This window comes from Puntigrus tetrazona, chromosome 7, assembly GCF_018831695.1.
Source record: "Puntigrus tetrazona isolate hp1 chromosome 7, ASM1883169v1, whole genome shotgun sequence".
Classification (NCBI taxonomy): domain Eukaryota; kingdom Metazoa; phylum Chordata; class Actinopteri; order Cypriniformes; family Cyprinidae; genus Puntigrus; species Puntigrus tetrazona.
This window is the reverse complement of record NC_056705.1, coordinates 19,825,853-19,841,993: the sequence shown is the minus strand read 5'-3', so window position 1 is coordinate 19,841,993 and position 16,141 is coordinate 19,825,853. Positions and strand designations below refer to the sequence as shown.

General features: G+C 39.0%; 1 protein-coding gene across 1 annotated transcript; it reads left to right on the top strand.

Annotated features, from left to right (window-relative positions):
* Nucleotides 1-8,952: 8,952 nt before the first annotated feature.
* smad6a (SMAD family member 6a) lies at nucleotides 8,953-15,883 on the top strand. The gene is made up of 4 exons (XM_043244706.1): nucleotides 8,953-10,269; nucleotides 11,246-11,302; nucleotides 11,444-11,521; nucleotides 15,094-15,883. Exons 1-4 carry the CDS (start codon nucleotides 9,585-9,587, stop codon nucleotides 15,633-15,635), a joined length of 1,362 nt encoding a protein of 453 aa, XP_043100641.1. The 5' UTR covers nucleotides 8,953-9,584; the 3' UTR covers nucleotides 15,636-15,883.
* The last annotated feature ends 258 nt before the right edge of the window (nucleotides 15,884-16,141 follow it).

The following is a 16,141-nucleotide window of genomic DNA, read 5'->3' as shown; positions in this document are numbered from 1 at the left end:
GACCAATTAAGCATCCCGTGCACTCACCTCCATTCAGCCAGCACTAACAACTTTGCAGTGATGCCAGGAATGACTCCCTCACTTCCCTCTCACTCATCGGTAATGACTCTTGGAGCAATGTGTGTGTGAGTATGAGCTGTATTTAAAGGGTTGCCAAGTAATTACGTAAACGGCACAATTTCTATATATATATATTGACAGAAATTTAAAATTGACAGAATTTTGAAATCGATTTATTAGATGGCTTTCAGGAATACCTGATTCTGATTGTGACTTTCAGTAGTCAAACATTTTAGAACGGAAGTTATATATGTCGTATGACATATATAATTAAATACGCAATGTGACATGCATCAACATTTGTTTTTATTTTGTTTTAAATATATAAATTCTAATGCTGTTGCTGAGGTAGAGAATTTAAATATTCCTATTGTATGACAGATTTAACCCAGCCCTGTATATTTCCCCTCTTTTGCAAAGTTTGTGAAAACAACTTTGTTGCTTTTTCTTTACTTTCGCTGGAAAGGGAAAGCGAAGTACTACTATCACACACGTATCACACACAGAATCACGGATTCGCGCTTCTCTTAATTGATTCAAACAAACATAATTTGCGCCATCTTGCATCTCAGTTATCGACTGTAGTTAAAATGATGACCACAGAGGACTTCAGTAAGTACTGAAATGTTGTTGCCATGCTCATCTTGTCACTAGCTAGACTGCTTTGCACTTAGTCGTGCATTATGTTTCTTGAAAACTATTTACAGTGGAATAAACATGTAAATAATAAACTGAAGTAAACATTTACCACAATTACCATAAGAATTATCAACCTTCTGAAACGCATTCATATTCTGCCCTCTTTTTTTCTGGCGATATAATCTTTATCTTAAAATATAACTTAATTTGCTTTAAAATGTTTCAGAACGAGTGAGACATCACATCAAAGATTGCTAGTGGGATTTGCAGCCTGTCAAAGTAGCTTCTAAGCCTTAACCCCACCTCTGCATACAAGGCCACTGTCTGTTTCCAATTAAGAGTGGAGGCTGGAAAACAGCCTTTTAAAAGGGCCCAAGCATGTTTGGATGTTTACATTTCAGTCCTACCCTTCAGCGTGGAGGCTGCTTGGAGGATGGGCTGAAGAAAAAGCCCCAAAAACAGCAAGGAGTTTTTAAAGCCTCAGTACTCAGTTACCAGAGTCCTTCACCACCCACTGAGCCCCTGATCCTATCAAACACAAACACAGGCCAAAGTGGTTTACTCAATAACACAGGCATGCCACAGCCCTCTTGCCTGGCTGCAGAGATATGCACTACCAGTTCATTTCAAAACCATCCCTCCATCCTTCTTCCACGCTCGGTGTGTAATTGTAAAAGTTGTTCTGCCATTAGTTTTAGATGCGACATATTTAGTGCTGCACATTCATCCAATGCGTAATTACAATATGATAAATACACCCCAAGATAATTAACAGCTTTTGATCTTAGATTTCAAAATCATTTCGTTCAACTATTTTTTTCACGAATTCCATGAAATTAATTAGACGTTTTTGCATTATAAGGTATGAATACAATTTGAAAACCAACAGTTTCAGCATTCAGCAATGACTTATTTTCCTATAGCAAAAATGTATTGCCTTTTGGAAAGAGCTCTTTGGGCAGTTTTGGGAATAATGTGTTGCCTTAGTTCTGGAAAGAGAGCTCTGGACAGTCTCTGGCCCGCTCCAAAAGCGCTTATACTGACCCTATTATGAGTATATAAATGTGGATGCTTAAATTAGAGCTGGTCTGCATTCACATGTCATTGCCAATCCCAGCTATGGACTGTGAGAGGGACCATGAAGCTGTAATCTAGAGCTTGTGTGCGTGTGAGTGTGGTGTGCCAGTCATGGACCTAGGGAATAAAACTGAGCACAGTTCACCTCAGGCAAATGGAGTGACTTGAGACTTGCCAGTGCCAACATTTTATATAAACAGAAATGATGTTTCATAACTTTTTAGAGAATATTTTTGCATGAGCACGTGTATGTTTTTATTTTCTCTGACCATGCACATAATAAAACCGGCCAGTCTGTCTGGACCAAGATTACTTATAGATATCTCATATTTGGATTTCATATAAAAACCAGTCCTGAACCCACTGATAAAGCTTTATCTGTCATGCTCCTCCCTGGGCCATCTGATGTATGTCTTGTCTTATCTCACATGCATGATCATTATAAGATAGGCTACTGCTCTATGTCATGGGCACAGACAAAAGAAAACCTTTCAACAAGCTTGAAAGGAAAAACGTTCATAGAGAAGGATTGGATTAGTCATGTGAGATGTAGCAGAACGGAAACCCTGTGTTTGAGTGGATGTATTGACCATGAAGGATAACAGAGAATGAACACCCAACGATATTAATAAACATAACAGTTATTTCCTTTTTATTTATGAATAAGTTAAAAAGTTATTCTGGGCATTCTCTGTTGTGATTGCTTGATTTTTGAGGCTCTAAATCTTGCAACTTCTTGCAAAGTTGTAATCGTTCTTTCGTATGAAGATGGATACATATTAACAAATTAATAGTGAAAGTGAAGTTGTGTTTATCGGTTACTTCTGCTTAATTGTACTCATAATAAGTATTGCGTAGATATATTCATTGGCGTGTCATTGCTTGGACTTGAAAAAAAGTGGTTAATTTGGATGTTATAACATGAAGTTAAATGGTCAACTTTCTGATGCCGAAACCTTTAACGGTCACAAACAAATCTGTAAAGCTGTCTTCTGTATTTCACACGTTTCTGCCTCGATCCTCTCTCTGCTCAAAGCCAGGCAGGGACAGGAAATTGAGAGCTGATCTGGTAGTGGTCTGGCCTCCCAACCCTGAACTACAGATCCGCTCGCTTTGAAGTTGGGAGAAGAATCACATGCAATTACTTGCGATATAAACCACGTTCTTCAAAAACACATCCTCTCCCTCTCTCCATTTCACACTGAGGGCTTACATTTTTTCTCAAGAATTATGAACTAGTGGGAGAGTTGTTGACTTGCCAAATGTTGGGAATTTGATATACAGTAATCAGGGAAAGATTTAGAAACAGTTGAATGAATCACACCATAAAAACATCCCACCCATTCCCTCCAGAAACATGCAGGAATACACACAAACACACAAATTGCATGAATGCATTACCCACATACCTATTCCTTGCATTTAGTAACTTACTCTTAGCCTTCTCTCGAGACATGTGTGCAGAAATCTTCAGCCGCAAAGAAACCGTAACTCAAAAAATGTGGTACTGCTTTGTGCCCAAAGCCCTGCTCTCTCGAGTTTAAGGCTATGTAGGAGTCCAGTAAGTAAAAGAGTGAAGAACTTCCTCGGGAGAGAAAGAGTGTAAAGTATTGCCTATATGACCACAATCAGAAAAAAGGAAGAACAGAGTAATGTATGTCTTTTTCTCTGTCTCTATTTCTGTTCAAAGCCTGTTATGAACTCTTTGCATAATGTTGTTATATATATATATATATATATATATATATATATATATATATATATATATATGATATTTTAGGATAAATAACCTTAACATAACTGTGATGTGCTTAATTTAGTTCTCAGTGAACTCTTCGGAAAACCATGTTTATTAATCCTTTGACGAGTCCACCAATCCAACTTAATTTTTAGTGGCCAATAAAATACTGTTAATATATTTATTCTTTAACATAGTACTGTAAAGCATACATTGTATGAGAACGCTTGAAAATAATTAGTTCATAAGGATGTTTAAATAGTTTTACTGGAAGACAAGACAAAAAAACATTAAAAGATAGTGTTGTTCTGTTCTGAATGCTTCAGGATGTGTGCTGTGATACTGTACACAAAAAGAGAGCCACACAGGATCAGTTTACTCACAGATCAATGTTCAGTTCAAAGACACTACAGCGGTTTAAGGGGTACTAAAATAGTTCCTCAATACCTCAGAATGCAGCCTTGAAAGTAATTTCTGAGTAATTTAGCTACCATAATGAAGTTGACAATGATCATGCAATAACGTTTAAGTCACAAGAATACAGAAATTACTGAAAGCAAGCAGTGAGGGGGGAAAAAAAACAAAACAAGTTATCTTCTTTTTTCCAGAGAAGTTCAGTTCCTCAGTTTTTCCTGCTCCTTTCTCAGTTTAAATCAAAATTACTTTCAAAGCAGAGGGTTCTTCCTGAAAGAAGTAGCTTTCCCTTTAGGTCTGTATGTACACTGTCTCTATTGCTTATCTTTGAGGAAAAGTTCCTCTGACCCCTGGCCAGACTCACACGTTTCTCAGTCAGGCCCGTGTTTCCTCACCTTATAGTGCTGTGGATCTTGCTTATTTAAGGACGAAATGCAAGTGAGGTCAGCCAATCTATTGTTACGGTTTTGACAGAGTTCAGCTTGATGTTAAAGAGAGGAGCAAAACAGACCGTCGGTATAACAGTATGTTTTAAGTAAAACCGAACTGAATGACTGTTTCGAGTGAAAAGTAATAATCATCTCACATACGATAATTTAAAGAAAAGTACTAACCATAATCACAGGGGCAGTCATTTCAACAGGGGAAGTCAGAGAGCACCAAGGAGCATAAACTGCCTATAGCAGAGCAAGAGCGGTGATGAAAAGCACCAGCAGAGAGGCCCTGCCTGTGCGTGTCTGGTCAGTTGACAGTGAGACAAAGTATGTGTAGCTGTTCGGCCCGGGGAGAACAAGTGTGTTTGTGTATGGAACTGAAGCCCTTATCTCCAGCCTGTACTGACGCCATAGTCTTCCTGTCTCAAATCTCCTCCATTGATTTACTCTCTCCTCTCTGCCTCTCCACCCCTCGCTCTCTCTGTTTCTCTTTCTCGATCTCTTACTTAATTCAGCTCACCCCGAGGAGCCCTGCTGGCCCCTGGAATGGTCTTCTCCCTTTTCCGTCCTCTTTCTCTGTCTCTCTCCAGGAGATTAGATGTAGTCTTTGTACCCACTGACGTAAACACCGGTTGGCACAGATGCACGCGAAGTCTATTACTGTTGACGGGACACGCCTGTCTCTGGTTATGCAGGTTTACTAATGAACGCAAACACTTGTAATCTTCATATCTCGCTGTCTGTGTTTGTACATCTCTGTCTCTGTTTTCCTTTCTTTTTTTCCCCTGAAGCGTACTTGAATCTCAGCAGTGGTCCGCAGTCGTATGCATCTTTACCTGTGATACTGTAATCATTTAGTCTTGTGTGCCATTGTGAAGATAATAGTCCCGAAATGACGAGGCACAAGATAACTTCATTTGCATCGACTGCTGCACAAATGCAAAGTCAATTGCACGCTAAGTGAAGTAAACTCTTTGTTTACTCGCCCAAGTAAGAGTAAGAGCTCTATCTCTCTCTATCGTCTAGAAGTTTATGGCCTGCTTCGTCGGCGCCAGGCGCTCTGAGACTAGACTACAATCAGCTACAGCAACAGAGTGGTCTGATCTAGCTGAGTTTCTCTCCCTTTCCTCTGTTTTTAGCCTACTTCCTTCCTCGGGTTCTCAGATATTCTCTTTTCACTCATAGAGCCAACAACAGGCATGCATAAAAAGCACACAAAATGAATGGAAGGAGTCAGTCAGCTTTGCATAGCAATGCAGAGACCCTTGTATATTCTAAGAGGAAACAATCTCTGAAATACGTTTTCCTCAGACATGCTAAATTGTATAATGTGGATTGTTCTTTTGGTGTTCTTTTAATGAAATTAATGCAATGTTGGTTGCTTCAAATATAAATGAAAACCAGCAGTGGAAAGGTTTCTTTCTGACTTCTTTATTTTATAATTAGTCCTGGTCTAGTTTTTTTTGTTATTTTTGCAGGTTGTAAAGGAAGCCCATTTCCGCCACTGAATAAAAAATAATAAAAAGATTATTGCGACTTTTTATCTCACAATTCATACTTTTTTCTCAGAATTTGCATGATACAAACTTGCAATTCCGACTTATACAATTCTGAAAATAAGTCAGAATTGTGAGATATAAACTCTCAAGATAAAAAGTCACAATTTCTTTTTTTTATTTTCTATTCAGTGGCGGAAACGGGCTTCCATAGGTTATATCATTATAGGTAGTGGGTAACGACTGTCTTAAGTCTAAATCATTCACTGAACTGATTCATTCAAAAACTCTGGCTCATTTAGGAGCAAAGCAGGTGACTTTATAAGAGTCATTTGAATTATTTTATCAAACGACTGACTGTACAAATTAATTCAGTAACGAAACAACACTACAGACTCACTCTGTTGTAGTTTTCAGTGTTGAAACAGACAATATAATTGGCCATAAACAGCGTCTGATATGCTCAATATTAACTGATTGTTTATTGAATAAAAGCAGATATATTTTATATATAAAGTCATGGTAGGTGAAATAGTGCTACTTTAAATAACTTTGCAGAAACATTACCTGCTGTGATCAACTTTTGCCCATGAAGTATCGCTTTATTTTACTGTATATATTGCTGAAAAAGAACTTCTGGAAAAACTCTTACAATTCAATCAATCATGGACATACTGTTAATTACTGTGGCAACATAAATATACGGAAAAAAAAAGATGCTGGTATAACATGATGAAAACAATTTACAATTAAGTTCAATAGTTTCATAAGTTAACATGAACTAACAATGGAAATAATTTATTAGTCTTAGTTTATTAAACATGTTCCTCCATTAAAAGTCAAAAAAACTATTTCAAAAGTCAGTCACCAAAACTTATCTTATCGAAAAGGTATCTTGCTAATCTTGCTATAAAAGCTAATTGATTCAAACATATAAAATATGAACATATGTCTTGTAAAGGGATGTGAGGGCTGTGTATGATGAACCGATTTTAATTTAGGCTTTTATTCACATATACACACACAAACATACAGCAGACTGGATCACATGTGGCAAACATGGAAGCTTGTGTATGCGTAACTGAGTGTGACGCACGGAAACTAATTACGTTTCTTTTGTGTATAGACGTCTTAAATTTAGATTAAAAAAAGCCTAAATTAAATCTGTTCATGATTTAAAGCTATTGTATATCTTTGCAATACTTGGATTTGTTTTATTCCTTTTGACTTTATTATGCCTCATGACCTTTTTTACTTTGTTTAAGTAAATTTAAGTATGTTTGGGCCTCTCAGTTTTCAAAAAATATCTTAACTTGTGTTTCAGAGATTAAAGTCCTCTGGGTTCGGGACAACAAATTTTCATTTTTAAGGGGAACTGTGCCTTTAAAAATATTTATGGACCTGAGCTAATAATGAACCGCTGTAATCTGTTTTGTCAACATACATAAATAATAACTATAATAAATGTACTTGTCATTGTTAATGTTATTTAATATTTTCAAGTAGAGAAAATATTTTTACAGTAAATATTCCTTAAGAGTAGACGTGCTATAGCCATAATATTAAAATGTTTAGAGAAGTAGAAGAGAACTAGCTTACATTCTGCTTTTGTTAAGGGTATTCACTTTTTTTCATATGCTTCTGCCACGTAGAAACATCACATTTACACAGCAGACATTCATTTAAGTTCCTGGCTGTCTCCTTGTCTTCACCATAAATGAGGTTTTCCTTGCCGAAACTCTTGTTTTGACTGCCAGAACCTTCCACAGGAGACAGATTACACTGCTAATGTCTGTCTGTGGCTACGACTTCCTGCTGCCATAGGCCACACCACACCAGCAGTCAAAAATCAGGTCCTTAACACACAGCTTCTTTACACTATCGAATTGTGCATTCGATTGATTTGGAGATATTTTCATCAACTCGTCCTGTCTTCAGCCTATATTAGTTGCACTGGTGTCATCTGAATGTACTTTGACTTTGTTTTTGTCTCTAGAGCATTTTGGCAGTATTCATGGAACTAGCGCCATTCGGAATGGAGTGTGGACCCAAGGAGAGGCCTTAAGGGATGTGAGTGCTCTCTTTTTCTGTCTCCCACTGTCTCGCCTCTCTCCCTAAGGTCCATTAGGAATAAGGGGCTTGTTGACATGCTATTCCTGTTGGGTCTTGCTAGACCCCATCAACAAGACCACGTCTGTCCGGACTGGATGGACTGGGGTTATTTTGGGGGGAGGTTTGGTGCTGGTCTCTCTGTCTCTTCTCCAGACTTCTGCTGATAGACTATCTAAGAGACTTAATGGGAGTAGCTGCAATTATTAGCCTGACGCCAGGCTACAACAGTTATCACCCCCATGATAAGTGAAGGGAGAAAGCCCAAGGATTCTTGCTCTTAATGCTGACAGTTTGCAACAAGGGTCTTCACCATTCTATATCTGTATATCATTCACCAGTCAATGAAAGTATATATAGGTATGTGTGTGTGTGTGTGTGTATATATATATATATATAGATAGATAGATAGAACAGGTAGACATCAGACATATTTATTCATATATACATGTACTGTGTTGTGCTAACTGAGACATAGTTGCATATTATTGCTCTTTTGTTGGTTTTGATTGCTGCTACTGTATGCTAAATTTAAATGACTAAATGTAAATGTCAAGTTAATAAACACACATTGTTCATATACAATTATATAATATGCAGAACAATTTAAATAGTGTGGCGGTGGTAAGTACTAGTATTAGTATTTCTATTATTGTAAAATAATAAAACCTAACTGCATACATTAAAAAAATGGTATCGATTTCACTATTTGTACTTATTGTAATTTTAGTGCACAGTCACAAACATAAAGCGATAACATTCTGGTGCCTTCAAATTAATACATTTCCCTGCGCATTCTTAATCATTGCAGCAGTAACATTTTTGTGTTCTATCGCTGCGACAGCACACACACACACACACACACACACACACACACACACACACACACAGGTACATGTTGCTCCTTTAAGAGTTCGGAAACTTGATACTGTGTTTGCGCAACAATCAGCGCGGCTCGCAGCCGCCAAAGTGTCTAGACGAGCACATGATGGGAATCAACCAATGGCTCCACTGCTCTCCTCAGGGGCCCCGTGTGTGTGTATCTGAAGAAGAAAGAGAGTGAAACGGCGAAAGACCATCGAAGAATGCCATTAATCCCGCTCTAAACACGGAACGAAACCTCAAGACATCCCACCTCCGTCTATCTACGCGGAACGACCGCTTTGCCATCGCGACACAATCATTTTCTTTCGCGAGGAGCGCGTGGAACATGAATAAGGATTATAGTGAGATCCATTCATGTGCTCGGCGGCATTAAACTGCTGCAGAAGGTTTGCTTGGGGAAAAAAAGGTCCGTCTCGGAGATTATCGGAAGATTTTTTTCTGCATATCGTGCATTTCGTATTGTTCAACAAGAAGTTTCTCTCGTTGTTGGGGAATGTTTACAGACCGGGTGCACGGCTCCTCACGTACCGCATCATTATTATAGCCATCCGTTTGCTACAGTGCTGATATATTGTAGCAGCGGAGTCTAATGTTGGGCTTTGCTCAGGCTCTGCTTGGCTGTGCATGTGAGCACAGATCATTGATGTCGCACAGCGAGCGCACGAGCGTTTGGAGTCTCCGCGGTTCTGACCAAACATAGGAAAAACGGATGCAAACTGTTTAAATTGTCGTATGTTCAGGACGAGACGCACGGGTCTAGTTCGGCGACTCTGGAGAAGCCGTTTGGTCACCGCAGGTAAAGAAGGGGGCGATGGTGGTCCGGATGACTGGAGTGACAGCAACCCCGAGAAGATCCCCAGAACGGAATACGCACCGGGAAACAATGCAGGCTCCTGCAGCAAACGCGTAGAGGAACCGGGGATCTTTATTGAGCACGATGGGCCCCTCAACGAGGGGAGCGAGGGCAGGACGGTAACATGCTGTTTGTTTAGAGACCTCCCCAGAGGCAAAAACAGACTCGCTTGTCGACTAGAACATAGGAATCATAGCAACTATAGTAGTTTGAGTGGCAGGGAACGAAAAAATGGTGCCGTGACCGAGCAAGAACTCAAGAAGTGCACTTATGCGTTTCTCAAAAAGTTGAAAGAGAAGTCTCTGGATGTTTTACTGGAAGCTGTGGAGTCTCAAGGAGGGATGCCAAGTGGATGTGTTCTGGTTTCACAGACTGAAGTGCGAATTGGAGGTCAGCTGGTGTCTCCTCAGTACCTGCTGTGTCGACTCTTCCGCTGGCCAGATCTGCGGCTCTCCTCTCTGCTCAAACCGCTCTGTCACTGTCAGAGCTTCAGGGCAGAGGACAGCCAGATCCTCTGCTGCAACCCCCATCACTACAGCCGTGTCTGTGGACCAGTCAAGGATGGTAAGGAAACCTCCGCTTTTAGTCAAAGCTATAATGGCTTTGCTGTCCATTTGAAATGTGCTTTTAACCCTGCAGAAAAAAAAGCAGAACGTATTTGCTGATGCTTCTAGAGGAGGTTTGGGTCATTTTTGGAAGTACATGTTTGTTCAGGCAAGGACACCATTTTAAATCATACAAAACCATTTCAAACTAGCAAAGACCGGCAAAGCATTGTAAGTGCGTTTCGTGTAACATCAAATCAGGCAAAACTAATATAAATGTGATTTTTACATGGAGTGTTTGTGAATGATAGGGAGGGGAGTTGGACAGTGATACTCCTGTTCAGGAAGTGGAATTCCCAACTAGAATCCCTCTGGGATTCTCAGTTTCTCTACTCCCTCCCTATTCACAAAAAACACTACCCTAACATTGTGTGTATAAATGAACAGTTACAGATTGAACAGCCGTCTTTGAAGAGGGTCAAAAAGGAATACACTGTAAAAACGTAACAACGTAACCGTTTAGTAAATGCACAACCATACATCAAAAAAAAAAAGTCTAAAGCGGTATGAATTGCACAATAGTGCATGAAACCTTGACGTGCATAAAAAATGTCTCTACAGTCTACAGCACCAACAGTAATAATTAATATTACTAATAGTATTATACATTAGATTTTTTCCATTAAGTTTTCGTTCCCACTGTTACAATGTGATTCAGAACAGGACACTTTTGATTGGATTCCAAGCATTCTTGGCACATGACGACACATCCATAGTCTTCTGATGGATACTCTTTTTCACCTGTAATTTCCATACCAGCTGAGAACATTCTCATTCACTGTAGAAAATCTGGAGAAACTCTGCCAAGCGCTGTTGCAGTATTAGATCTGTAGGTCTAGGTCTGATCACATAGCCTTGAAAAGTGAGATATGAATTCGGTTTTAAAGGGATGCTCAATTGAAAGAAAACTCTAACTCATTTCTCCCTATTTTCAGACACACCACCTCCTCCCTACTCCCATTTCTCCCCCTTACCAGAACACAAGCCACAGAGTAAGTCATTTTTTTCTTTCTCACGTTAAGTAAGAGAAGATTCTTTAAAACGACACATGGTGTTTTAACCCTTCATGTCATGCTTTTAACAGCAGTCAAATAGAGAAAAGGTTACATTTTTGGTTTTTTGTCATTTTGCAGATTCTTCTCTCCCAGTGCTGCCTTACATAGAAACCGAAGCCACACATTCACTCGGTGGCATGTCGCTGGACTATTCAGGTTAGTGTGCAAGTCTGAAGTATATTAATGCATTTAAAAAAAGAAAGAGTGTTTTTACTACATATCAACTGGCTTGTGCTTGATTATTCGTATGCTACACTTAAAAGATTGCAAAAGATTTCTTATTTAAGTAATAAACTATTAACCAGAACAGCAAATGCAATGCTGCTGAGAATTAAACTTTGCCATCATAGGACTAAATTTAAATATAAAATGTATATTTTAAAATGCATAAAATATTAGATTTAATGCATTCTTTTTTAATAAATAATGTTAGTGTGCTTACTAAATGTGATGTTTCGCTTTGGACATTAAGGTTGCTGACTGTTGCAACTTGCTTTTTTCAGAGCTGCTCCATGTCAAACGGTTAGCTCATCCATGTTATTTTTGTTAGCATTTGGTCAGCTAAGCATTCCTCTCTCTATATAATACAGAAATGCACGCATACGTTCACCTCCAAGTCCAAACATAAACTCACTCAGTGATTATTTAATGGTTCTTGGAAGCAGTGACGTCGTTGCTTTCCTTTGTTTGCTTTAGTTTCTGTAGCGTTAGGCATCTGATTCACGGTTCTCTCTGTTTTGTCACTTCTGCGCAAGGATGTTTTTAATACGATAAATTCTCTGGAGATTCATTAACATAACCGTTGACTTTCTCCGGTTTGAATATGATATCAGGATGTGCCGTATGCAAATAGCTAAAACTTCTTAGACGTCATCCACCAACTTTTCAGCACCGAGTCAAAATTAGATTACGTGCAACAATGGGCAGTTTTGTCAGGATGCTGACTGGGGGAGTCAGGGCCTCCTGAGCTCTTATCTGCTGTGTGTTTCACTGTGCTTATTATTACCCATCACACAGAGCTCTGGACACAAGGAACAAGATCCTCTTTTGGTGTGTCACATACGTTCTTTCCTCCGTTTTTTTTTTTTTTTTTTTTTTTTTTTTTTTTATGTTGTTGCTTCCTGCTGAGTTTTGCAATGCAAGCCCTGGCACAGCCAGCCAGTCGCATTTTAAAATAAGGTTTAAATTACAGGCCTCGCTGTGGCTTCCCCTCTTCCTGACAGAGCGCAGGCCAACACGCAATTTAACTAATGAAATCCTGCCTGTCTCTGCAGAGATTCTTTACAGATGTTGACAAAGAACGACTCTATCAATTGTTGGAAAATGATTTGCCCCTTTTATTTAAGGGACACGCATATTAAGGCTTTTCAGATCTGGTTTCTTTTTTTGGCCGATGCATTGTAATCACGTTTATGCGTGATTGCATGTGTCTGTCTGCATATTCCTCTCGGTTTCTCCTCAGTATTGTGACAGGGAGAAATCATTTTGTTTTTTCATCCTGACACAAGCTGTTAGCTTCATCTTAGATAGGGATCAATATGCAGTCAATTCTCTTACCACAGATTCATCATCCAGCGGAATGAGCTTGCAAAATGACTTGCCAAAGAAAGATACTTGTTCAGTTGTATCCCTCTGTGTAAGGGAATGTGTGTGTGTGTGTATGCCTGATTTTCATGTATTATGTCACTAAAAATGAGGCATATGGGATAGTTCATGCAAAAAAGAAAATTCCATCATCATTCACTCACCGGACATGTATGACTTACTTTCTCCTTTAGAGCGCAAAGGAGTTATGTTTTATGGGATGTTTTGACTGCTTGCCTATACAATAAGTGTATGGGCTCACTTTCACTACATATATTTACAAAAAAAACTGAAGAAACCTTATGTCATACATGTTTTAAAAAAGCTTAGTAAATTACGATAAAAAGCGTTGTTTTAGAATAAAGCTGAAAATGTTGGCTTAATTTTAGAGCTGAGCAATTTCGCCCGCTGCTTTAGTTCTAGAGTTGTGAAAATACTGGAAGTGTTCTAGAGTTCTTTGGCAGTTTTTGTCGTGGCATTTCCATTATCACCCCTCTAAGCTCCCCCACCATTCACTGGCTCAGTGGAAGGGCCTAATATGTGGAGGGAGATCTAATATTTGGCACAGCAGGACAGACAAGACTCCATCCTCTCCTTCCCCCTCTCATTTTGTGGTGTTGGTTTAGGCTAGGCACACAAGCACCAAGAATGCTTTTGCAGGCACTAACAACTGTGCATGCAAAACAGAGAACTTTCTCAAGGAGAGGTCGAACGTTCCTAAACGTTATCATACACCATAGCGTTGCTTACTGAATTAAACTACGCAGCAAAAATTTTATTTGCGTGTCTTTGCATAAGATCGAAGGAAGTTAAATATGAAATTTAAACAATGAGGAACAAACAGATGAAAAGATTCTTTTGCATTGTTTTCCTCTTTTGCATGCTTTTTCCATTGTATTTACTTTAAACGCAGGAAGTTTAATGCAAATCTTTATGAAAATGATGTCCTGCTTTTCAGTCTTTTACTTGCGTATCCTTTTTTATATATCTGAAAGTACTTACTAAGTGAGCTCTCAGAGAGTCTGAGATAATGATCGTGTATTTCCCTACCCCTCCTTGAACAAAACTTTCTTCATTAACAGTGAGTCCTCTGCTGTCTGTTCGGGCCAGAGAGGGTTGAGACTGAGCAGAATGAGGGCACAGGCCCAGGGCTTGAGATCTTCTCCCTCAATAGAGCCTGTGAAGCAAAATAATGCCATCAGTCTGTGTTTGAGTTAATCAGACTGGATAGGCTGGCGGCTGGGGGGTCAGGGGGTCGCGAGCCTTCACTGAGTGGTCAGAGAGCTGAATGCTGGCCCTCGGAGGGGGAGAGGGGGCCCCAGTCGGCCCCGCGCAGGGAGAGAGGAATGCTGAGGCAGGAGCGGGGGGTGTTAGAGTCAGAGATGACAGATTTGGGCCTGTAAGTGGGGGTCGTTGCTTCTTCAGTTTCGAATCCTCTCCTGATAGGATTGGAGATGTAGAGAGTGCACATGTACTGTGTAACATCAAAAAGAATAAGGGAGCTGATATGAGAGTGGTCAAAACATTGACATTGCTTGACACGACAGCACGTTACTGTAGAAATAAGGTTGGATGGATTTCAGAAACACAAAACCTGATGCAACTTATAAAACTGTTTAAGAAGAATTTCAGACATTGCATATTTAAATCATTTTAAATTAGTAGTATTATTTGTTTCTTTATTTAAAGCGGCAATGCAAATTCTACAAAAAAAAACAAAACATATTCCTGATCGTAGTAACATTGTTCCAATCATTATTATCCAGTATGATGGTAATATCAGAAACAGAAAATAAGTCACATAACTTATAACGTACGTTCAATTTTAACATTTATTTATTATTTATGATTTTATTTACAAAAAACATATTTTTTTATTAATTTAATAGGGACAATACAGGTTAGTATATCATCAAAATGTAAACATGACAGATTATAGCAACATTGCTACTCAGTATTTTAGTAATATTAACAACGTGTTGTGGCAGCAGTCTCTTATTAAATTAAATTAAATGTAAATATGTGATTTTCAATACTTTTTTTAACTAAATAGAAAGAATACTGCACATAGCAATTCTTTTCCCTGAAAGAAATATTGAAATAATATTTGTACATTGGTTTGTGTCTTTTTTTTCACTCCACAGATGCCAGTATGTCTCCCTCCTCTGTGGCTCAGAACCACTGGTGTAACGTGGCATATTGGGAGCTCCGTACACGCGTGGGCCGCCTGTACCCAGTTCACGACGCCTCTCTTAGCATCTTCTACGACCTACCTCAGGGTACAGGCTTGTGCTTGGGCCTGCTCCCCCTCTCTCCACGTTCCACCTCCGTCCAGCGCACCCGTGGCAAAATCGGACATGGCATCCTCCTCAGCAAAGAGCCAGATGGAGTTTGGGCCTACAATCGCAGTCAGCACCCTATTTTTGTGAATTCCCCGACTCTGGAACATCACCCCTACCTGAGTTTGACTGTGAGGAGAGTCATGCCGGGCTACTCCATAAAGGTTTTTGACTATGAGAAGTCGTGCCAAATTCAACCCCCCAGCGAATTGGTGCACATGGAAGGGCCATATGACCTAAACAGTGTGAGGATCAGTTTTGCCAAGGGCTGGGGACCGTGCTATTCAAGACAGTTTATTACATCATGCCCATGCTGGTTAGAGATTTTACTGAACAACCACAGATAACGTATACACATGGAACAAATGCAGACATATACATTGTTCTTACCACACCCTGCACACACTCACTACAAATGCTCAGACGCCCACAGCCACAAACCCAAATGTAATCTATCTAAATTTAATATAAAGTTTTATATAAACGTATTATATGGAATACTTGTAAATACTGAGTCATTTTTACAACATAATTATTTATGTATGGTGCAATGTCTTTATGGATGGACAGAGGAAATAAAAACAAAAGAAATGCATTCTGTGTGAAATGTACATCTCTTGTAATATTATACTCATTTGTGTGTGTAGCTATATATATATATATATATATATATATATATATATATATATATATATATATATATATATATATATATATATATATATATAACCTCCATGTCCTTTAATGCATGGCTAGCCGTTGATTATCCCGCTTATTCCATGGTCACTATAGACAAGTTAAAACTAGCAGCTCATTGCAGCACAATATTTGACCGGAAAGGTAAAAATGATGG